The following is a 22,429-nucleotide window of genomic DNA, read 5'->3' as shown; positions in this document are numbered from 1 at the left end:
GCGTTGATTGATCCGCTAGCGGCTTCTTGTGTCCACTCTTCTTCTTCTATCATCGACGTAGCATGTTCCAAGGCACGCATAGCTTTATCTTCGTATTTCAGATGTAGATGGTATGCACTTTTGACGGCGGGTGGAAGGCCGTAGTCTTCATCAGGGTCGGACGCGCTAGACGCACTGTTTCCTACTCTTTCGGTCTCGTTTTCACTAGAGGAATCTCCGTCGTCGCTCGAGCTCCACGGGTCTGAATCACTCTCCTCGGGTGCGATAACCATTGTCTGTGCTGATTCGACGTAATGAGTGTTCATAGTTGCAAATGTTCCGGAAAATCCTGCTTGCTGAGGCACAAGTTTGCAATGGTTTTCGGTGTCCTCGTGCGATATCGCTGTATCTAGTTGTTAGTATCCGCGTCTCAGAGAAAATGAATGCGCACTTACTCAAGGATCAGCTGCAATCCGAAGCAATTGTATGAAGACGACTTCCACTTCAATTGTTCGTTCACTGCCAGCCATTTTATAGATGAAAAAGACGCGACCAGCCTCCACTAGCGCTTGTGATATTCTAGCGTGTCGAAGTCGCGTTCACGGCTTGAGACCTAAAAAACACCGGGCCGACTCAAGATATCGAAAACCAGCCTTCTCTTTTTAAAAAGGGCCTACAATTGATTCAGTACGCATCAGCTTCGCTAAAGAAAACAGGTATATTGTATATTATTGACAGCGGACGTCCTGTCCGGCGGCCGCAGTGGGTGCGAGATATCGAGTCCGGCCTTGGGGTAAGACAGGGTTGTACGGCGTTTTGTAATGAGGTTGCGGCTTCCATTCCGGCATTCCCGGCCACCATTCTGACATCTCCTCCTCGTCCCTCTCCAGAATTCCATGAAGATGGATTGTTTCACCAGAGATATCCGCGATGTCTAACAACAGATATGCGCCACCCAAGAACCAAATTTCAGCCTCTGCTGTGACATTATTAGAGTGCCAATAAGCTTCACAGGACTGCGGCTGCGTCGACGGATGTTCCGGCGCAGTATATGTAAAAGTTATACGGTGGGCGTTTTTGGCCAGTTCGACTTCAGCGCCAGGGCCTATGCCGTCTCCCCAACGATGTCCCAGTCGTAAGGTACCAGTGCGCCAGTAGCGTAACACATCCCCTTTGAACCAGTGTGGCCTCTGCTCAATCCCTTCTCGCAACATGCCGTCGGAATAAAGTGTATATTCTCCACGAATATAGGCTGGCGGTTGTGGACCCTGCAGAGCAACATTGCCGTTGTTTTCGTTCCCGGTACGCAGCTTCTGTTTCAGATTGATATAAGCTCGTAGAACGTCGTTTTGAAAGTGGATTTCTCTTCCCAGAGTATCTTCCACCGCCTCCTTGTTTTCGATGAGCTGAATCATCTTCGTCTCATACTTGACGATGATGGCCTTTTGTTCGCGCTCAAACTCGATTCGCGTTTCCACATCAGCATCTTGTTTATTTTTACGTGTCGATCCCGGGTTGGACCAAGACCGGGCATATTTCGTCGCTCTCATATTCTCGAGAAGCTTGACCATCTCCTTCTCATACTGGAGGAGGAGAGTTTCTGATAAGCGGTCGAAATAGGTCAAGTCTGTGGCCCACCAAGCGAGCTGAGTCTCGTTCTGATACTCGACGAGCATAGCTCTTCCTATGCGCTCGAGATCGGTCTGCCCGAACCCAACATAATGCAGCTCTTCGTGTTTGGGTTTCGACGGCCCCTTCGTCGCTGCACCAACATCTGATCGGTCCTGGTGTTCATCGATTCTGGCATTTGTTGTTGTAAGGAGCGATCACATAATAGAGTAGGTGCTCCTAGGCTAGCGTTAGCGTATATACTTAGAACCTTCTATAGTTTTAATTTATTACTTCTATACTTAATAGGTTATAAGCCTAGCGCTCTATAATATTGCTATCTAGCCTAATACTCTCTTACTATTATATTTCTATATTATTATATATTATGTCTTATTTTAGTTATTATTATTACTAAGAAGCTACTAGTTAGTTAAACTAAAATACATTACTACTATAGTATATCTTACTTCTACTTTGCACTAAACTATAGTTCTTTACTTATAATTCTATATAATTATAACGTAATTCTTTTTACGTATTATAATCTACTAAAGTAATATTTATACTATTACTAGATATAGTAACTACCTTTAACTTTAAGCTTAACTTTTTATCTCTACCTAAGCTTATCTTACGTAGTAAAAACTATATAGAGTAGCGCAATAGCTAAACTATAGCTTTTAGATATATATTACTTCTTAATATTATAAGTAGTAAGAAGTTATAACCTACTACTAATATAAAGAGTAAAGCCTAGAACTCTTAAAATAACAAAGCCTTTATTATAATCTTAAGTTCTATCTACTTAGACCTTACCTTTAATATTATATCTTGTAATACTATAGTAGAAGTCTAGAAGTTTCTAGCTAGTTGCTTTAACTAAGATACTAGTAATATATCTATATAACTTTTCTACCTTCTAATAAACCTACGCTATTATAATAGTAATAACTTTTACTTTTATATTAATACTTTTTATTTACTATAGACAAGAATAGCTAAGTAATATTTAGGCTCTAGTTATAAGGTTGCTTAGTTTATACTACTAATCTTTACTTCTAATAATATTAAGAGTTTATTCTTTTTAATTACTCTTCTAGATACTATAGATTATATTATTAATAACCTTAGTACGCAAGAGCTTACCTTCTTTACTACTATTAAGCTAAAGCTTCTTAATTTAGCTAAGAAATATATACTTAATATTAACTTAGCTGCCTATACTATAATAAAGTTATAGTAGAATAATAATAAGTAACTATAAAAGCCTACTATCTTATTCTTTTAGCCTAAGCTTAACTTAAGTTAGCTACTCTTCTAATTAAACGCAAGCTTCTTAAATAAATATACATAGTACTAAAAGTATAACTATATCTTTATTAGTTATATCTTTATAGACTACTATTATCTAAGAGAATATAAGAAATATAATAAGAAGAAGACCTCTAATTAAAATGTAGAACTAAGTAAGAAGATAAAGAGTAATAAAGCTTCTAAGTCTATTACTATCTCTAATAGAGATAACTTAGATATAGAAATTAACACCTTTATAGTATTTATTAAAATAATTAATTCTTATAGTAAGTAATTACAAGAGGTTAGTGCATATATTAATACTCTCTCTACTTCTAGCTCTCTTTTAAATACTTAGCTCTTTAATTCTAGTGCTTCTTACTATATATCTAGAAATATTAATAACTTTATTTCTCTTTAACTAGTAAGAGAGATAATTACTATTACTAGATAATAGAGAATACTAATTAATAGATAAGGCACTATTTAACTAACCTATATACTCTCTAATAGTTTAACTTAGATTTTAGAACTAATAAACGTTCTTTTTAGTAAGAAACTTAGATCTACTTACCTCTTTAGCTAGCTCTATATCTAGAATAAGAGGTATAAAATTTAAGCTAAAAGTAATAATCTCTACCTTACTAAGCCTAATAAAAGCTATACTCTCTAGGCTATATACTAGTATAGCTTAATAGAGATCTAGACTATTAATTCTAAGCTTCTAGAATCTATACCTTAGTCTATATAGTTATTATTTGCTTTATACTAAGAGTTCTACTATACTATTAGTTACTTTTAGATCTGTAACTCTAAGAGGCTCTACTAAGATTTTAAATCTATACTAAAGCGCCTAGATAATTTCTACTATAATAACTACTAATCTACTAAGTCTACTTATTAGAAGCCTAAGAAACGCATAGCTAAAGCTATTTATTCTTTTAAGAACGTCTACTCTAATTTCTCTAGAAAGTTTAGCTATCTCTTAATATCTAGATTCTAGTACTTTCTAACCTTTATTAATAAGGCTACTTACTACTCTTAGATTTACTTTATTAAGACTAAATCTAAGACTACTTAGGTTATTTAGAACTTTATTACGTTTGTAAAGCTGTAACATAAGACTAATATCTAATAATTTATAACTAACTATAGTAGAGAGTATATATCTAAGAATCTTAAAGCTAAGTTTAATAGTCTTAGTATTATCTACTACTTAACTCTATCTTATAGCTATAAATTAAATAGCCTAGTAGAGTAGTTTAACTAGATAATTATTATATTAGCTTAAGCTATAATATTTAAGAACTAGCTTCTCTTTTTCTAGTCTAAAGTAATAGCTACTGCTATCTTTCTAAAGAACATTGCTCTATATAGCGCTCTATCTAATATACTATATTACTAGCTAATAGAAAAGAAGCCTTTAGTTAAATATCTTTATCTATTTAGTTAATTAATATATGTTTACGTTCTAGTTAAGACTAAATTACTAGGTACTAAACTCTACTATTACACAAAGCTAGGTATCTTTATTAGCTATAGTAAATCTATTAAAGCGCAACGTGTTTATATTCTAGACTACTATATTATTTTTAAATCTTAGAATACTAACTTTAGACTCTAGGTTCTACCTTCTACTACGCCTACTTCTACTTAGAAGCTTAATACTTAGATAGCTATATTAGATAATAACTCTCTAAGAGAGAATAAAGTAAACCTAAGTAGACTACTACTAATATAACTAAAGAAGACAATAGCTTAGTCTTAGATATCTATACCTTTATTTCTATCTAGCTCTTTCTAAACCTATAAGAGCACTCTTAAATAACTATAGTAAGCGCCTAGAACTACTACTTTATTAGCTTTACCTATAAGATGTTGCGTTATACCTTCTTCTCTCTTCTTACCTATTATAATACGCTTAAGTTAGATAGTTAAACTTATAAATAAGATAAAGAATACTTAAGATAATATAGCTTTAGATGTATAAGTAATGCTATTAAACCTATTAGGCGTCTAGAATACTATCTATGCCTTTAGACTTATAGCTCTAAATATTCTATAGTTATACTCTAAAGCCTAGTAATCTATATACTAGCTATAATAGAAATAAGCTATAGATAATAAGCTTACTACTTATAAAGCTGCTAAAATCTAGAAAGATACTAATAAATACGCAAATTAAGTTGTTAGTTCTTACTAAGTATATAATATTAAGCTTAACTAAGATAGAAATCTAATAAAGTTTAAAGTAAGAGTAGTTACTTAGAGCTTCTTATAATACTCTAGCTATAATTACTTTAATACCTACTTACTAGTTATCTACTATAATACTCTATAAATGCTTATATATATAGCTATTCTACTTAACTAGAAGATTTACTAAATTAATTTTAATACTATCTACCTAAATAAAGTTCTTAAGAAAGTTATCTTTATGTATCTTTTTTCTAGCTATATAATAAAGAACTTATACCTAAGGCTGCGTAAAGCTCTTTATAGCCTTAAATAATCTAGTTAAGAATAGTAGTATACGCTTAGTAGAGAACTTATAGAATTAGAATTTTAGTAGATAAAGTTTAACCTCTACGTCTTTATAAGCTTTATACCTTAGCTACTTATTATTACTATATATATTAATAATCTACTACTTCTAGAATATAATTAGCGTATTTAGAACTTTAAATCTATTATTACTACTAAGTTTAAATATAAGAATCTTAGAGTTGCTTACTATTTTTTAGAAATTAAAATTAACTAGTATAATAACTAAATTATACTTAGCTAACTCTTATATACCTATAAGGTTCTTTAGCGCTTTAAGATATTATTCTCTAATAAATAGAAAACCTCTCTTAATCTAAACTTAATCTCTACTTACTCTTTAGCTAACTTTACTATTAACCTAATTAATAAGAAGCGTTACTAGTTCTACTAGCAACTTATAGAATCTAGTAACTACTTTATTATTAGCACTAGGCCTAACTTAGCTTACACTAATATACTACTTAAAATATACAATTCTAACTCTATAGATTTACACTACTACATTACACTCTAGTTATTATAGTATATCTAATATTCTAAGAATTATATTCTTATCTTTAAGCGCTTAAACCTAATACTAGTAATTTAGAAAATTAAGATCTACTATAACGCCTTTTAGAGATTAGATTCTAATAACGCTAAATTCTTTTATAGGTATATTCTCTAGATTAATAAAAGTATAATCTTCTAGTCTTCTAAGTATTAAGTGTTTATAGCTAAATCTACTTATAAAGCTAAGTATATAGTATATTTCTACGCTACTACTTACCTAGTTTAGACTTATTATATACTCTTAGAGCTCTTTAGATCTTTACTAAGCTTTAAGTTTATTCTTATAAGTAATAATTAAGCTACTATTATTTTAGTAAAGAACTAATAGATCTCTATACGCTTAAAGTATATTACTATTTATTATTACTTTATAAGAGAGAAGTATTTTAAGAGAAAATTTAAGATTAAGTATATTAGTTCTATATTTAACGTTACTAATATTTATATAAAGAGACTACTGCTACTACTATTAGAGAGTATAAAAAAGATAATAGGTCTATATTAACTATACTATTAGATACTTATAGAGAACTATTATAAGGAGCAATTACATAATAGAGTAGGTGCTTCTAGGCTAGCGTTAGCATATATACTTAGAACCTTCTATAGTTTTAATTTATTACTTCTACACTTAACATTTGTAGGCTTTGCAGGGACAGGAGGAGGCTTTGAAGGAATAGCAGGGTTTGCTGGAACAAAAGGTTTTGCAAAAACAGAAAGCTGTGCACGAACAGGAGGCTTTGCAGAGACAGGAGGCTCTTTCGGAACGACTCGGAAGTAATCCTTGATCTTGCCGTCCCGTGTAAGCTTGCGCGTAGCTGCTATGAATCGTTAGAAGCGGTTCCTTCCTAGCCGAACTATGCTGCACATACGCTTGACGTGTGGACTCTTCTTGATTGGAGCCATTAGGTTGTTGTGTGTGTTTACTGGTGACTGGCGAGGAGGCTGCCCCGGAAACCATTCCGAGAACGATACGCACGCTCCAATGCGACGAGATAGGAAGCGTTCACCCCTGATTAGCGTGCAAGGGTCGTTAGCGTGGCGCGTCGCGTCGCGTCCGAGGAATGAGACCGAAAAGCAGCTCTAATCTACACCCAGCCTCCTCTGCCCAGGTATTGAAGCAAGAGTCTTATCAATCATGAACACGTCACTTCCACGAGAAGGAGGAGTTTGCAGTGTCCATAAAGCTGTTCGCGCCATTCGATCACTAAGCTTCGAATTCCCAGCTGCTGGGAAGGATCGTTCGTTCTATTACTTCCCATCTCTTTTGCCCGAAGAGCCTCTGGTTTGAGCTCTCGGAGACTATCAGAGGCGTCCACCTAGCACCAGAGAATCCCGAGGTCTGTTCATCTATATCTACCACTCCCTCTCATCCATGCGACTATGCTTCGGACAATTCTCATCGCTACACTGCATTTCCTTATGCTCGTAATAACAGAAACCCTCACCAGAGTCAGAGTCACCCTCTTCGTATGGCGTATTCTTCTCCTCGTATGGCCCTTGGTAAACCCATCGACTGTCCACTTTCGTCCATTCCATATCGCGAGTGTGCTTCTCCTTCTGAAGCGAGACACCGGTGAACACGATGAGCTTATCACCCTTGCAGCCGATCACATATGCCGGTATATGCAGAGACAGATAGCCGTTACCTAGGAAGCGGATTCCAAACTTGTACTGTATGGCTCCCCCTGGCATCAGACTGGTAGCTGTACTTCTGCACATTTTGGTAGCGGTAATTATGTACATCTTCGAAGATGCCACGTTCGGAAGGTCTGGCATGGTTATGCTGAAACCCAAGCTTTGTAGCTTCGATGGGGACGGGATGCAGAGATCACTTCCCCTCAAATGGGGTCTACGACGACTGGGACGGCCATCGTCTATCGTAAAGTGCCCGCGGTGGAGGTTTGCTTTTCCGGTCTGATTGCCAGCATGTTGCTGAGCTTCAATATTCACACTGGAGTAGATAAGCCAGTTACCGTGGATATCTCCCACGGGATGCTCTTTGCCTTGTGCTTGTTCTTCGTCGAGCCAATGAGTCAATTCTCTTCCCTTGGCGATGTAGTCTTGGTGTTTTCTGAACCCGATTGCTTTCTTTATTCTCAGAGCATTCGGCCGTTCGGGCGCGTTGGAGTTCGCCGAAGAACTCCAGCCCAGCATGTCCGAGTCGCTTTCTCCGTCTCTTGGGATCTCGTCCCAGAAACCCCGCTCTTCGTCATCGTCCAAGGAATCGTCTGGCTCGGGATGGGGTTCCCAATCAGGCTCGTCTTCCTCCGTATCTGATTGACCATCTTTTACACGAGCAATTGTGTCAAGGACACGCGCGTGCTCATGTCCCCGAAGCTGAACAAGGGTAGCGTGGTTAAAACCCTCCTCTAGTAGTGCTATGAACATTCCGGCGATGAATAGTTGGAAATTCAGATTCTGGAATTGCCCATCGAAGGACTGTACCACGTTGGAATAGTACGTTAGGGCATCTTTGTAGCAGTTCAGGTGGTGGAGATTGTGATCTCGGTTTTCGCTCGTATCATACCAGTACCCATCGATTACTGTGAGAGGTGAGCACTCTTCCTGCCGCACGTAGAAGAGCGAACGTACTTTCTATGGCGGATGCTAAGCTCGCGTTTGCAGCCCTGGTTGCGAAGTCCATTAACCCTGGGGTCCCAAACAATTTTCCTATCGTTATCGTCGTGGTCAGTTTCGCGCTAAGACAACGGTACCTCGGCAGACTCACCATTTGGGAATGCCATGTTGACGTCAGAATGTATGTCGATCCGGGAACGTGGCGTAGCTGTAACAGAAGTGTAATTCGGAGTGTGATGTTGCGACGCGTTTTGTGTGGCCGGAAAAGGCTCGAAACGGTGTCCATGGTTACGGAAAGGGGCTGCACTAGCCGTCTTTGACCCGCCGCATCCCGAGGTCGTGAAAACACTATCAATTCATTTCGACGAACAATGTACTATACAACTATTTATTAAATCCCGCGGTCGTATGGATCGAAGTGCGTACAGTTATCCGGGTGGTCCGAACATTCGCTACGACTGTCTTCTATAGCGCCGGTAGGCGGGTTGTACACCAGTCCATCAGGCGTCTTTCCCCACCACTCTCTAACCACACTACGCCGCCTTTGATGAGGACGAAAACCTGGCAAGTCCTCAGCGATAGCGTAGAAGTCGATGAGACCGTTTTCTCTGCTTCCTCTAATCTCGTGAGCTGGAATGCGTATCTTCATATGCCCATTCTCAACAAAGCATATGCGAAACTTCAGTTTATGCGGCGAGTCTTCGGTGGACATGATGGCGTTAAGTCGCTTAGAGTTTACAATGCTTCTCTCCATCGTCCACTTAAGATCGCCTGGGAAGTGATCGTACTGCGGCGGAAGAGTCAGGGTGCCCTTAGCAGGCCTACCGTCCACCCGGCCGTATGTTGTGATGCTGAAGTTGCCGCAACCGCCGCCGTGGAATAATTCATTATCAGTTCGCCAGCCTTTTTTAGCGACGAGCATGTCGAGATATGAAGTAGACCAGAGATTCCACTTGAGAACTTGATTATAATCTTCCAGACTTGTTCTGCGTGCTTCCATGCTTTCGACGGGTTCTTCCTCTCCTGAAGCAATGCGTTCCTCAAGCCATGCTTCGATGGCTTTGCCACGCGCTTCTTGCTTCGCGTGTTTTGCTCGTGCCTTGTCGTAATCGCTGTACCAAATATCGCTGTCGCTGTCGCTTTCGCTGTCTGTGGTGTCTTCGTCGCTGGGCTCAGTTGTATCAGGGTCGCTGTCCTCGAGACGCTCAATTAGACCGCTGTCTCTTTCCTTTATTTTACTCGTTTCGATGCCATAAAACTCAACATCTTCCCTTATCGTGTAGAATGGTACCGCCTGGGCTCTCATACTCAAGTAGCCGTCGCGGAGGAAGACGAGAGTGATTCGCATTGACTCTTGGTTCATCTCCTTCTGTTTCTGCGATGCACCTCTGTAACGGACCTGCGATTCGTCACAGAATTTTACTGAGATCTCTTCAAGTGCGGGTATTTCGAGATCTGGCCACGATCCAGTAAATTCAACCTGCTCTTTGAGGCAGGTCCTCGTACCTAACTTGAACCACAATTTCGCCACTAGGAAAACTAAGAGCCTTGCGCTGCTTGAGAATCTGCCGAATTACTTTGCGACATTCCTTTTTACGACGCAGGTCTTCGGGTAACTTGCGTAGCTCCACCTGCTCACGCTCCTTTCTTGATATAATGCGCTTGTCCATGATGCAAAGCGCAGACTGAGAATCACCTGCCGAATGAAAATGTTTTGTGGTCGAAGTAAAGATGGAATGAAAAGACCTGCGGATGTTACGGCTGGGTCGGTGCTCACCGTGCACGTCATCACCTGATTGGTCTAACTCGATCAGGCTAGAGCTGCCTCCAGACATGCTGCCCACCTGGGCACCTTTGTGTCCTCTTCGATAGCTTGTGCTTTTTCAGATACAATATAGTTGCTCACATCTCTCACCGCAAGTTCTTACAATAAGTAGAGACTTGGATAAGTTTGCACCCTTTCAATCTGGAGAGAAGAAAGTCCACGGGTGCCAACCGAGTAGGAACGAAACGCATCAAACCTTGGAATAACCAGTCCCTTCGGTGTCTCCTCCCACCACTCCTGACCAGATACTCCACGCTTAGAGACCGTCAGTATCTGAGCTACCCTGAGCAACAGCATAGAAACTGTGAACATCATGGCCGTCGTAATTTACTCTCAAGTACCCATCTTCGAGAAAGATCAATGTCATGGGCCAGGGAGGCCGCACGCTGTGTAGGTTATTGGTGGCTCTAGACAAAACCACAGGCACCTTCTCGAGCGCGGGTATTCGTGACTTTGACCACGAACCCGTAAAACTTCCTTCCCAAACGCCACTGCCGTCCGGTAAACACACGCTTACTTCCACCTCCACCTCATCGCCATGGCTCAATACCCTCTTCAGCTGCAGTTGGCCTTTCTCATAGCCATAGAGGGACTCATAGTATAACTTCTTCCCGACCATGGTCATGAGGTTGATGTAGTAAGTTGAGTACAGGATATAGGTCGTTGGACAGAGAGTGGTGAAGGCCTCCTGGTCTTACCCAAGCGAGCGAGATAGCCGTGCTTCGACGTCGCGTACCTTCACCTCATACTTCGAGTGTCTTATGATTGCATGTCTGTAGGCGCGGAACTTTGGATCAAGCTCCTTCGGCGCCGAGTACCCTGTTTCGTTTGGCGGCATAGAGACGAACGATGGGCGTTCTCGTCCTTGGTTTAGGAAGATTTCAGAATAACAATACACATTAAAGAGGTTAATGACTGCGAAAGTGGTTCCACAAGTTTGCGGAGCGAGGAATGCATTAGATATTCTTGCCCCCGTGAGGTTGGAGTGAAGGAAGTGCTGACCGAATAACCAAATCCAGTTTAATGCAACGCGTCGCGCTCGCGCTGAGGGCCTATTACCATATAAACCACGATATGTAACAGGCAAATGATAACGATCAACCCTCTCAACCAGGATTGGAGTATCGAAACAGCGTCTCTTGACCCTGCCCATACTCTACGGAGATCAGACTACCAATGCTTTCTCTTCAACCGGGGCTTGAGCATCGACACAGCGTTCTCCGGCACCGGAGATACTTTACAGATTTCAGTCTACCAACTTCGTCTTGTCAAAATGAAACATCTTAAGTATTGCCTCGTATGCTTCGTCGAAATCGATCTTGTCAATCTCCTTCTGCATCTTCTCCCTGCCTGAGACAATCTCTTTGGCAATACTGGGCCAGTCGAGGGTGTCATTGCCTATCATCTCTTTCGCGCCGCTGTCTACATGCACTGGCAGTATCTTCCCATCCTTCTTCCTTAAGATACCATCAACAATGACAGTCTCGATATCTGCTGGACTGGAGTGTAGGATGATAGCGGCGACTGGGTCGTGCTGTGCGGCGCCCACCATACTGGGACTCAGAGCATCGAAAATGACAAAATCTGCCTTGTACCCTTCCGCGATGCGCCCAATCTCGCTGCTCATGTTCGCAGCCTCTGCACCCTTGATCGTTGCGAGATTGAAGGCAGCCTCGACGCTGAGGCTATCGGGAAGAGCTCGCGGAATCTTGTCTTGTTTCATAATGTGTTCGTTGTAGTGATTTCGCGCATTGCCGAGGCCGAGTTTTGCTTCAGCGATGATGGAGCCGGCCGTGGCGGAATGGCAATCAACGCCAAGCGCGGCGTTGTCCTGCAGTCCGATCGAATCTCCGCTTACGCCTCCATCTGGAAATGAGGCATCGAAGCAGTAGGATCGCCCCATGGCCATCTGGAGCTCTGAACTCGGGGTCGAACTCACGAATGCACCAGCGGCCTTCAAGAGCTCAGCATCAGCCTTGACGATCGTGCCACCATGCGATACGATGATCTTCTCATTTAGTAGACCATGCTCCGATACTGCTTGTACCACACTACCTCCTAGCGACACAGAGCCGTGGGTGGTAATCGTCTTGACGCCTTTGGCATTCACCCTGGCGAATATGCCTTTGATCATATCCGCAGGTAGAAACCAAAAGTCGAACGCGAAGCCTAGCGTTACCCTTCCGTTTCCGAAAGGCCCGTTGTCGGCGAGCTCCTCGAAGGTGTTCATGACCCAGTCTTCGAGAAGATTTGGATGCCAGGTGAGGGGGTTGAACTGCTTGACGAGCGAAATTGGAGTGTAGCAGAACACCGAGCGCATGCCGGAAGATGCAGTACCTGCGATGGCGGCTTTGGCGTGTTCGGGTGAGCGGGTGATATGTGCGTGCTCAACTACCGTGGTTGTGCCAGCTGCAATGCTTTCCAGTAAACTGGCGAGCTGGCCGTAGAAGACATCTTCGGGCGAGTATTGGAAAGACTGTGAGTTGCCTGCTCTTTGTTAAGATGAGGCCGTCTAGTTCCACATGAAGCCATACCAGTCACCATGTAGTCCAGCAGCTGCTCATTGGCATGCCTGCCTTTGAGCTGCGTCTGCCAAGCATGACGGTGAGTATCGATGAAACCTGGGCTGATTATCTTATCGGCGCAGTCGATAGTCTCGGTTCCCTCAGATGGTTTGATATCATGCGCGATTCTTGTGATCTTGCCGTCTTCGACAAGAACATCGGATTTGGTGGGAACGACGTGGGTGTTTGCATCGTGAATGAGAGCGATACCGCCTCGGAGAAGAAGACTTTTGGAGGCCATCGCGGGAGTTGCCATTCCTGTGTATAGTTGTCGCGCTTCTACCATTGCTGAATCAACGGTTCATATACCTCTTGTTACCTTGCATTGTCGCAATACGCCCCGGTCAGGGCTGAGGTCATCGTTGCTTCCTTTGACCCCTCACTCCGCTTTAATCGGCACCTGTGGACGCATCAAGAGCGAGACGCGACTTTTCATGGCGTTAAGGCTTCACCGAACGACGAGAAACGGAGTTTAGAATATCAGTCAGCTGTGCATCTAGATTTACCTGCATTTTGCCCTATCGAAAAGACACACATGTTGTCGCGTGTTGCAAGCTGAGGTCAGCGTCGCGTGTTGGTTTTCGCGAAGGGTCGATGACGTAATCTCGTGATGGCTTCAGCGCTCCAGCCGGGGCTTCACGCGAGACTGCTTCTCCCGCATCACCTACAGAACACCAACATTATGTCTATCCACGACGGATTTAGATCTTGCACAATTTCTGAATTCGCGTGGAGCTACAATTGGCGCAGCATCTCGCACGCGCCATTCACAGCCGAGGGCGCCTCAATTCGCAAATGTACTGACATTCGCCAGATCACGCATTATCGATCTTCAAGAGCGCTACCAAGCTCAAGCACGGCATGATTCACTACTTTCATTACCGCAACAACTCCCATCGAACGAATACCACGATAAGTTCGAGTCCTCCCTCCTTGCGGGCGTCCATTGCCCGACTAGGGGGTGACCGACATGAACCCCCATAAGGACAACAGTCAGCCCGTCGTAGTCGGCCATCCCACGTTCTTACGAACTCCAGACCCTCGGCGATATACATACGAAGGTGCATAGGGCTGGGAAGGCCAGACGTCCGGGATGAACCGCCACTCGCTTCATCAACCCTCACGAGGATGTGGCCTCATGCTGCGTCGGAATACCCGCAGATCATGCAGACTCCGTATTGTTCCAGACTCTCGGCTCGTGCTTGCTGGAACCCACGTCGCTGGTCCTGGTTGCATGCATTATAGCGTGGCAAACCAGTGGCATCCAAGCATCTTGGACAATTACACATCGTAGCACGCGGGCTGAAGAGGCGATACAGGCTGGTTGTAGTGGCATTCCGCTAGGTCGTGAGCGCGTGCGTAGCTGGACCGTTGCTTCTTCTTGAAGAGCGTGTCGATTCGCTGGCCCGCGCGAGTGTGATACATGCCTCAGATGGCGTGCTACCACGAAGTCGATTCGCATAGCCTAAGCGATTCAGGTAAGAGTTCAGCTGGAAAGTCCGCGCATGGGTGATCTCAACCCGAAACCCTGGTTGTACAGCATCTGGAGATGGATCTGGCGCTTGTCACGCTTCAAATGAGGCTGGAAACCTTACCCAGATTACCGATCCCGAATGTGGCTTCGCGGAAACCCTTGAGTTCTGACCCACGTCCAAGAGCTCAGCAATGAGATTGCATCTTCTTCCGTTTCTGCACACAAAAACTACCTTCTTAGCTAATGTTTCCATCGAAACATCGGGTTGATCACCACATTCAGGCGGAACGTCCCGAATCTTTCGAAGATACACAAAAGGGCGCGCTTGCATGCTCGCCATTTGTTTCAGTGCATTAGGCTTTCACACCTGCCGGCCTGTGTGACAGCCTACTTACAGCGCCGTCTTTCGGGCGCTAGTGCGGCTGCAGTAGACCTGTCCAGGTAAGCATCGCATTCGGTGCCAATGCCGCCAACCGAGATGTCGCAATACTTGGCATCAATTGCGAACGTTACGCGAATAGTTCCACCAGATGTCAGTCTGTTGAGATACTGCAAGGCTGGGCATGTCCACCTTTCTTCCTCTCGTTGGTAATCTCTTGTTGAAGAACTTGAAGATAACTAAACAAAGAGGTAACTGCACAGATTAGTTGCACGGATGATGTTTAGGACATTGTAGGTGTACGCTAGCCATGACCAACCAGCGACCCCAGATCTCCCACGCGATCCGCCAACGCCTCAAACGCCATATCTCCGCCTTCGGAAGCCCAGACCTCACAAGCTCAACGCTTCGCTGAGCCCAGCCTGCCAAATTCCTCGTCTTCCATCTGCCAATAAATAGGATTTTGCTCAATGCAAAGCACGTCATGATCGGGCGCTGTGCAGTGATAGCAATGCTGTACTGTGATTTGCACGGAAAGCTTCTCTCGCACACTCTGCCCACGCCAAGCGCAATGCGCCGTCTTGTTAGACGTCAAATCCTTGGGATGGCGTCGGCCCATAGCACATGCGGCTGTGCCTCCGCCTTGGATCTCGAACTATGTGGCATTTCTATTTGACCGAAGTTGACATTCTCCCACTACTTCTCCACGGGGGGCTCGTTCACGCAACGTGCTATAAGGTTGCACCCATCTTCCCTCGGTCTGGCAAAACGTCGGGTTTTCCAGATACTCGTTAACTTCTATCAACGCACGCGACTCTGGGGACATCCACACTGCCGGAGCCCTACCCGACTTCTTATAATCTGTTATCCACGGGATCTTAGGAGCCCAGGACACAGCCCTCGCTGACGACGTCCGCCAACATGGCATCCGCTGGTCAGAAAGTAGCCAAGGTGCTTGGAATCAACCTTGACTACCGAAAAGAGCCCGAGGTCTCTGGCGCTGCATCAATATCCTCCGTGGAAACATGTAAATACTGTCTAGTCTGTCATCCGGCAGTAGCTAACAAAGTGTAGACGTCGAGCGCGAACCGACCGCGAAGGAATGGCTTTATCGATTCAAACCATCAGCAACCGCCACAAAACGCTACCTAAGAAGTTTGTTTCCCTTCTGGGACTGGATCTTCCACTACAACCTGACATGGCTATTCGGAGACTTTATCGCCGGATGTACCGTTGGCTTTGTCGTTATTCCCCAAGGTATGGCATACGCTTTGCTGGCGAAGCTGCCTCCTGAGTATGGACTCTACACCAGTTTCGTCGGTTTCATTCTCTACTGGGCTTTCGCTACATCCAAGGACATCACCATCGGTACTGTTGCCGTTATGAGCACCATCGTCGGCAACATTGTCACCAAGATCCAGGATAAACAGCCGGAGATCGAAGCCGTGGACATCGCTCGGGCTCTTTCCGTCATCGCTGGTTCTGTTCTCCTGTTCATTGGTCTCACCCGTCTCGGAAGGATTGTCGAGCTTATTCCTCTGGTTGCGATCACCTCGTTCATGACCGGCGCTGCCATCTCCATTGGAGCCGGTCAGGTACCAGCGCTCATGGGCATCTCTGGCGTCAACACACGTGGTCCCACATACCTGGTCATCATCGACACCCTCAAAGGCCTTGGACGCACAAAGCTGGATGCCGCTATGGGTTTGACCGCCCTTTTCATGCTCTACGCTGTCCGCATCTTTTGCAACTTCATGTCGAAGAAGCAGCCATCAAAGCAAAAGGTCTGGTTCTTCGTCAGCACACTACGGATGGCCTTCGTCATTCTACTTTACATCATGATCAGCTGGCTTGCCAACAAGGACATTCCAGGTCTCCATAATGCGAAGAACGATGTAAAGATGGCGAAGTTCAAGATTCTGGGTCGCGTGCCACGAGGATTCCAGCACGCTGGAGCCCCGAAGATGGACACCAAGCTTCTCTCAGCAATCGCGCCTGACATTCCAGTCACGATCATCGTGTTGATTCTCGAACACATCGCAATCTCGAAGTCTTTTGGGCGCATCAACAACTACGTCATCAACCGTAAGTCATTCTCATGTCTCGGATGAGGAAGTACTAATCCTGCTGTTTAGCCTCGCAAGAACTCGTCGCCGTCGGATTTACGAATGTTATCGGTCCATTCCTTGGCGCCTACCCGGCTACCGGCTCGTTCTCGCGAACCGCTATCAAGTCAAAAGCAGGTGTCCGTACCCCGCTCGCTGGTATCTTCACTGCAGTCATCGTCCTCCTCGCATTGTATGCTTTGACGGCAGTCTTCTTCTACATCCCTTCGGCCGCCCTTGCCGCCGTCATCATTCACGCTGTCGGCGATCTAATCACGCCACCCAACGTGGTCTTCCAGTTTTGGGAAACGTCGCCTTTGGAAGTAGTGATCTTCTTCGCAGGTGTCTTTGTAACAATCTTCACGAACATCGAAAACGGCATCTACGTCACCATCGCGGCCTCATTCGCACTCCTACTATGGCGCCAGCTATTCACCCACGGAGCTGTTCTTGGCAGAGTCAGGATTTACATCGCCAGTCCAGAGACAATGGCCAACAAGGACGATGGTCACTTCGCTCCTGGATCTTCCGCTGCTGTTCGTGAAGCGTTTATCCCAATCAGTCGCAAGGATGGCTCAAACCCGCTGGTCGATATCGAGACTCCTTATCCCGGTGTACTAATCTACCGCTTCACCGAGGGCTTCACATATCTCAACCAGCAAGGCTACATGGATGAACTCGTGCACCACGCGCAGACCATCTCCCGCCCAACAACACTTGACAAGTACCAAAAGATCGGTGACCGACCATGGAACGACCCAGGTAAGCTTCGCATAAACAACGAGCGCCGTTCAATATACTAACTTTCATAAGGCCCACGTCGCGGAAAACAAATCAACGTCGACGATAACCGACCCATCCTCCGCGCCATCATCCTAGACTTCAGCGCCGTCAACAACGTCGACGTAACATCCATTCAAGGACTCATCGACGTCCGCGCACAACTCGATCGCCACGCCGCACCCGAAACCGTAGAATGGCACTTCGCCTCGATCAACAGCCGCTGGACCAAGCGCGCCCTGACAACCGCTGGTTTCGGCTACATCGACCGCGAACGTTTCGCCGCGCGCCAGCACTGGAACCCAGTGTACAGCTACGCGCCTCTTGATAACTCAGCGGCGAAGTTGCATGATGAGGAGGCGCAGGATGAGATTAGTGCTGTTCATAGGAGTAAGGGTTTGCCGAGTGGCAAGGTGACGACTGTGCATGGACAGAACAGACCGTTTTTCCATATCGATGTTGCGGCGGCGGTTGAGAGTGCGATTGCGGGTATTAATGGGAAGTTGGCGCAGACTAGCTCGGGGAGCTCACATGAACATGAAGTTAGTCAGACGGAGGAGTTTACGACCAAGCAGGATTAGATAGGTCGTTGTACACATTTCTCCGTTTGCCATATTTTCGGCATACTCTTCTAACACTTCGCGCACCCTTCTCGTGTGACAAACGCATTGATCCATATCGTTCATTCTTTCATAAGTTCATATATACAAGAGGAGGTCTCCCCCATCATAATCATATACAGCGAATCCCTTCACCCAAACCACCTCATCACCCCATCTATCCACCTACTGCCTAACACACCCCGTCTTATCCGTCAACTCCTTCGGACAAGTAACCTCCTTGAAGCTCACACTCGGATTATCCGCATTCTTAAACCAATCGAACCGCCACTGGCAGCCCGGCTTCAGCTTCTCAGGGAAACCATCACACTCGGATCGCGACGAGATACCGCCGTACTGTTGGCCCCAGCCGTTGGGCGGAGCACCGAATTGCGCGGTACACGCGTTGAAGATGCCGACGCCGCCGCCGGGCATGGCGATGTCGAAGTGGTTGTCGCCGAGGTCGCCGCCGGTGTTTGTGGTTTGCACGATCATTCTTTTGCCGGAGACGGGGCCGGATGTGAATGTCATTCTGGTGGGGTGGGTTGTTAGTTACAGATTCTTTATTTAAGGTTATTTGTTCGGAGTGGGTGAGGTAGACATACTCGTAGCAAGCACAGCACCAATCACTCTCCGTCTTGCCCGCGAGCTTCACGGCCGCAAATCCGTATGCGAGATCGTCGTTGACGGCCCAGGGGGACTGGTCAGTGCACATGTATGCCTCGCCTCCTCCGCTTTCGCATCCGCTCTTTGCGTTTAGGTTCGTGAGAGGGTTGTCGTTCTTGTCGCAGGTGGCGATGGGTTTGTTGACGGGGGCTTTTCCTGCCCAGGCGCAGGAGCCTTTGCAGCAGTCCCAGTAGCGTGTTGTTTTGCCTGTGGATTGGGCGGAGACGGTGGCGAAGCCGGTGGTCAAGGCCAGGAGGGAGAGTTGCTTGATGGATACCATGGTGGGCAGGCGGTTCTGTAGGTCGTTTCTTTTTTTTCTTGGAGAGATGGGAGTTGGATTTGGTGAGCTTATCGGTTTAGGCAGGTCTGCTGGAAGAGAGCAGTGCGGTTTATATATCCATATATGCCAAGTTACTTCCCCATCCCGTCCATGACGAAACATCATCTAGACTTACCATCTACCCCACAAAATGCCATCAACGCCTGTCCTAGCCACCTTCCCGTCCTCCCACACGGTACCAAACAGCCCTAAGAGCCCTTGCAACCGGTGGCACAAGGCCGCAGCCGAGATGATTTCTGGATCTCAAGAAACGCCCAGCACGTCAGCACCCACTGTTAGCGCTGCACACGTGTAAAAAACAAGAGCAAACATGCTTGCCCAAAGTCATCATTTTCATCTATTGGAGTAAGCGGTCAAACTTGGCCTGCGGTGGCAGTGGACAAAGAGGTGCACGACACATGGTGCACTAGGACGCGAGGTTCATATATTGCGGCGCTATTGTCGGCTCCTTCTTACTCGCTGGTAAAGTGCCGGGACGTAATTCCCGGACCACCACGTTTAATGAGGCGTCCGGGAGGTTTGCTGGCTGGCTGGATGCTGGACACAGCGGGGTGCATATACGAGGTGTTTGATAAACATTCCGCAAAAAGCTTGATTTTTTAAGGACGTTGCGGCTGAATGTACAGTTGCTGATGGTCGTACAAGAACGTCCTGAGGTCAGCTTTTGGAGGGTTGGGGAGTCGGAGAACAAAGGGCGGTTTAGCGCAGTTTCAGAATCATACCGATGTTCTTCCTAGCATGGAACACGGAAATGGCCAAGGGTCTTCGCGTGCTGCGAAGGATGGGGCGCTCATTGGTTGATTTATGCGATTTAATTTATTGCAGCGTCATTCTTCGGCTGCTCGGGATGTACATGGGGCTGATGACGAGAGAGAAAATGAAGTTGTGCTTGGGATGTGTACAGTCGCCGCAAATGCTAGAGCACATTTCTCAAGCCACTCCAGGTAGGAGGCTTTGGAGTCAAGATTTGCAAGTGCTAATCGCGAAGCGTCGCCGGACACCTCGTGCAGAGGTACTTGGGTGAGTACCACCACGGCCTTTTGCCATCTTAACATCTGTCGGTGTGACTAGTGATCAAAAATGTGTGGCGCCCCACAGTCTTCCGGCTACTTCGCAAACGTTCAGCTATCGGTCTGCATGCATTTTGGATAGCTTCGCGCCGTGTTCCACCGTCCTGGTATTCGTTTTGGGCTATGGTCGGTGAAGTGTAAAGTGCCGAGCGACTGTTTTGGTGGGTTGGAGACACTGAGCTGTCGGAGAACGCTCCGGTGCCGCTCGTTCGTGGCCTGATGTGCATTCCAATGGGTCCTTACCGAACTCGTGAACTCAACCCAGATGACGGGCGTGTTGGCTTGTATAGCCTCTCAGCTGGCGGCTGAAGCAACACACTCCAACTTCGCTCTTTGACGCTTCCAGCACTGTGATGATTTTGGGACGGTGCGACCAGCCGTCACGTATATCTCACCATGACCTTGTTATGTACGTAAGTAGGGAGCCGTAGGTGTATATGTAGACTGGCATTGAGCGTATGCCTTTCATGAGCGGCGACTATTCGCTGCGCTTTGTGAAGCTTGACTTTATGGCTCAGGCCGTAGACCCGCGAGCACAAGGTGAATCTCAGCAAATAGACACGAGAAGCGAAAAGAACAGCGTTGAAAATATAACACCAAAGAACGCCTTCCAGCTCTCATGCCACCAAGGGTATCGGGAAACATGAGGTCAAGTCCGCGTGACCTGAAGACTCAGTCGACCATCAGCACCAACCTAAGGACTCTTACAGTATTCGTGTTCATCAACAGAGCTCCGCGTTTGCAGCAGTTGTCCATGCGCACTCAGCGTTCAACGCTGACGATCTCTCCCTTCCACATATCGGTTGTACCATATCAGAGCCGTAATGCTCAGAACGAAGTAAAGTACATAACCGGCAGCGAGGGCCCACACTTGCCGTTGAGTAATCTCGGGATATTGGACAGCGATACCCGGCTGCTGCCGTTGGAAAAACTGTTGACTCATGGTAGAAGTTTGGTAGTGCAACGTTCCTTTTGGACTGGTTTGCCGTTGCTTCGCCGTTACTTGGGTCGTATTCGGGCGCTGAGCGTTGAGGAAGTTAGTATGCTTTTTGGAAGACAAGGAGTAGTTGTGAGGTTAGCTTTTATACAGGTTTGATACACGCAAGGCTATTGAATCAAAGAAGCAAGACTGGAAGGGGATGTTGTGAAGCCGACAAAGAAGAATGTGTGAAGACAGGCATTGAAACAAGACCCCTTCGTGGTTTGCTGCTGTTCCTTCGCGGACAGAAGAAAAACATTCATGCGCGTTGTTTGAACCACCGTCGCATCGGCAGGACTCTCGTATCACGACCCGAACTTTGTCGCGCATAATTTCTTTTCAGTGTTGAACGACTCCAAGCGGAGTAGCGTTAGTGGTGGACTCGACAGGGACGGCGGAAATGAGGTATCGTGAACTGCCCACGGGACGTCGAAGCATGGAATATCCCTCACAAAGATCAGGTGAGGGCACTCCGAGGGTACTCCTTTTGTCGACGCGCGTTCATTTGGATTGATGATGGAGATCAACGCCAGGATACAAACTTCCACAATGAGGCAGCAGGAAATGCCGATCCGAATCCGCGATGCCCGAACCAGCCACCTGAAACGGGCCATGACGTAGCGCTAGAAGCGGTAGGCGCAACGCCTCATGCCCCAGGTTACCAGCCCCTCGGCACCCATTACCACTCCCAAAACTCTGCCGCTGTGCAGCTTCACGCCCCCGTAAGCTCGTACGGCGCAGCCCCAGAGTAGCATCAGCAATGCTGCAAGGTCAGCGCCGTGCTTCATAACGCGCCATTATCATCATGCCTTGCTCACCGCGGTTTGTGGCGATCCTACTCGCACGGGAATGACACGCCGTGACAGGTCCGGCGCATTTGACGAATCCACACCGGGGGCATTGATCGCCAGGTCGCTTCGGCCACTTGCGCACACGGTCATGCCAAAAGGTTATGATCGCCATAGCCTACAAGTCGCTCAAGAGGAGCATGCCTCCTCCCTTGAACCTTCCTCTTCTTTCCTTATTCATACGAACTACACTCCGCTGCTACCTCGCTCCCCGCTTTGCCCAACCTCCGCCGGCATC

The 22,429-nt window shown here is 46.0% G+C and overlaps 5 protein-coding genes across 5 annotated transcripts; 1 reads left to right on the top strand and 4 right to left on the bottom strand.

Annotated features, from left to right (window-relative positions):
- Nucleotides 1-7,338: 7,338 nt before the first annotated feature.
- On the bottom strand, nucleotides 7,339-8,716 carry J4E84_007969 (uncharacterized protein; the record flags this gene model as incomplete). Its single annotated transcript, XM_049390547.1, has 2 exons — nucleotides 7,339-8,528; nucleotides 8,710-8,716. 2 exons carry the CDS (start codon nucleotides 8,714-8,716, stop codon nucleotides 7,339-7,341), a joined length of 1,197 nt encoding a protein of 398 aa, XP_049241648.1.
- Nucleotides 8,717-8,953: 237 nt separating this feature from the next.
- Nucleotides 8,954-10,232, bottom strand: J4E84_007968 (uncharacterized protein; the record flags this gene model as incomplete). Its single annotated transcript, XM_049390546.1, has 2 exons — nucleotides 8,954-9,950; nucleotides 10,069-10,232. The coding sequence occupies 2 exons, from the start codon at nucleotides 10,230-10,232 to the stop codon at nucleotides 8,954-8,956; spliced, it is 1,161 nt and encodes a 386-aa protein (XP_049241647.1).
- A 1,401-nt stretch (nucleotides 10,233-11,633) lies between these two features.
- On the bottom strand, nucleotides 11,634-13,192 carry J4E84_007967 (uncharacterized protein; the record flags this gene model as incomplete). The annotated part of the gene is made up of 2 exons (XM_049390545.1): nucleotides 11,634-12,874; nucleotides 12,922-13,192. 2 exons carry the CDS (start codon nucleotides 13,190-13,192, stop codon nucleotides 11,634-11,636), a joined length of 1,512 nt encoding a protein of 503 aa, XP_049241646.1.
- Nucleotides 13,193-15,725: 2,533 nt separating this feature from the next.
- Nucleotides 15,726-18,270, top strand: J4E84_007966 (uncharacterized protein; the record flags this gene model as incomplete). The annotated part of the gene is made up of 4 exons (XM_049390544.1): nucleotides 15,726-15,831; nucleotides 15,879-16,889; nucleotides 16,940-17,671; nucleotides 17,723-18,270. The coding sequence occupies 4 exons, from the start codon at nucleotides 15,726-15,728 to the stop codon at nucleotides 18,268-18,270; spliced, it is 2,397 nt and encodes a 798-aa protein (XP_049241645.1).
- A 204-nt stretch (nucleotides 18,271-18,474) lies between these two features.
- J4E84_007965 (uncharacterized protein) lies at nucleotides 18,475-19,234 on the bottom strand (the record flags this gene model as incomplete). Its single annotated transcript, XM_049390543.1, has 2 exons — nucleotides 18,475-18,820; nucleotides 18,894-19,234. 2 exons carry the CDS (start codon nucleotides 19,232-19,234, stop codon nucleotides 18,475-18,477), a joined length of 687 nt encoding a protein of 228 aa, XP_049241644.1.
- Nucleotides 19,235-22,429: the final 3,195 nt, after the last annotated feature.

Source organism: Alternaria hordeiaustralica, assembly GCF_023758085.1.
Source record: "Alternaria hordeiaustralica strain BMP 2776 chromosome Unknown scaffold_19, whole genome shotgun sequence".
Lineage (NCBI taxonomy): Eukaryota > Fungi > Ascomycota > Dothideomycetes > Pleosporales > Pleosporaceae > Alternaria > Alternaria hordeiaustralica.
The sequence above is the reverse complement of the archived record's forward strand: the minus strand, read 5'-3'. Positions and strand labels throughout refer to the sequence as shown.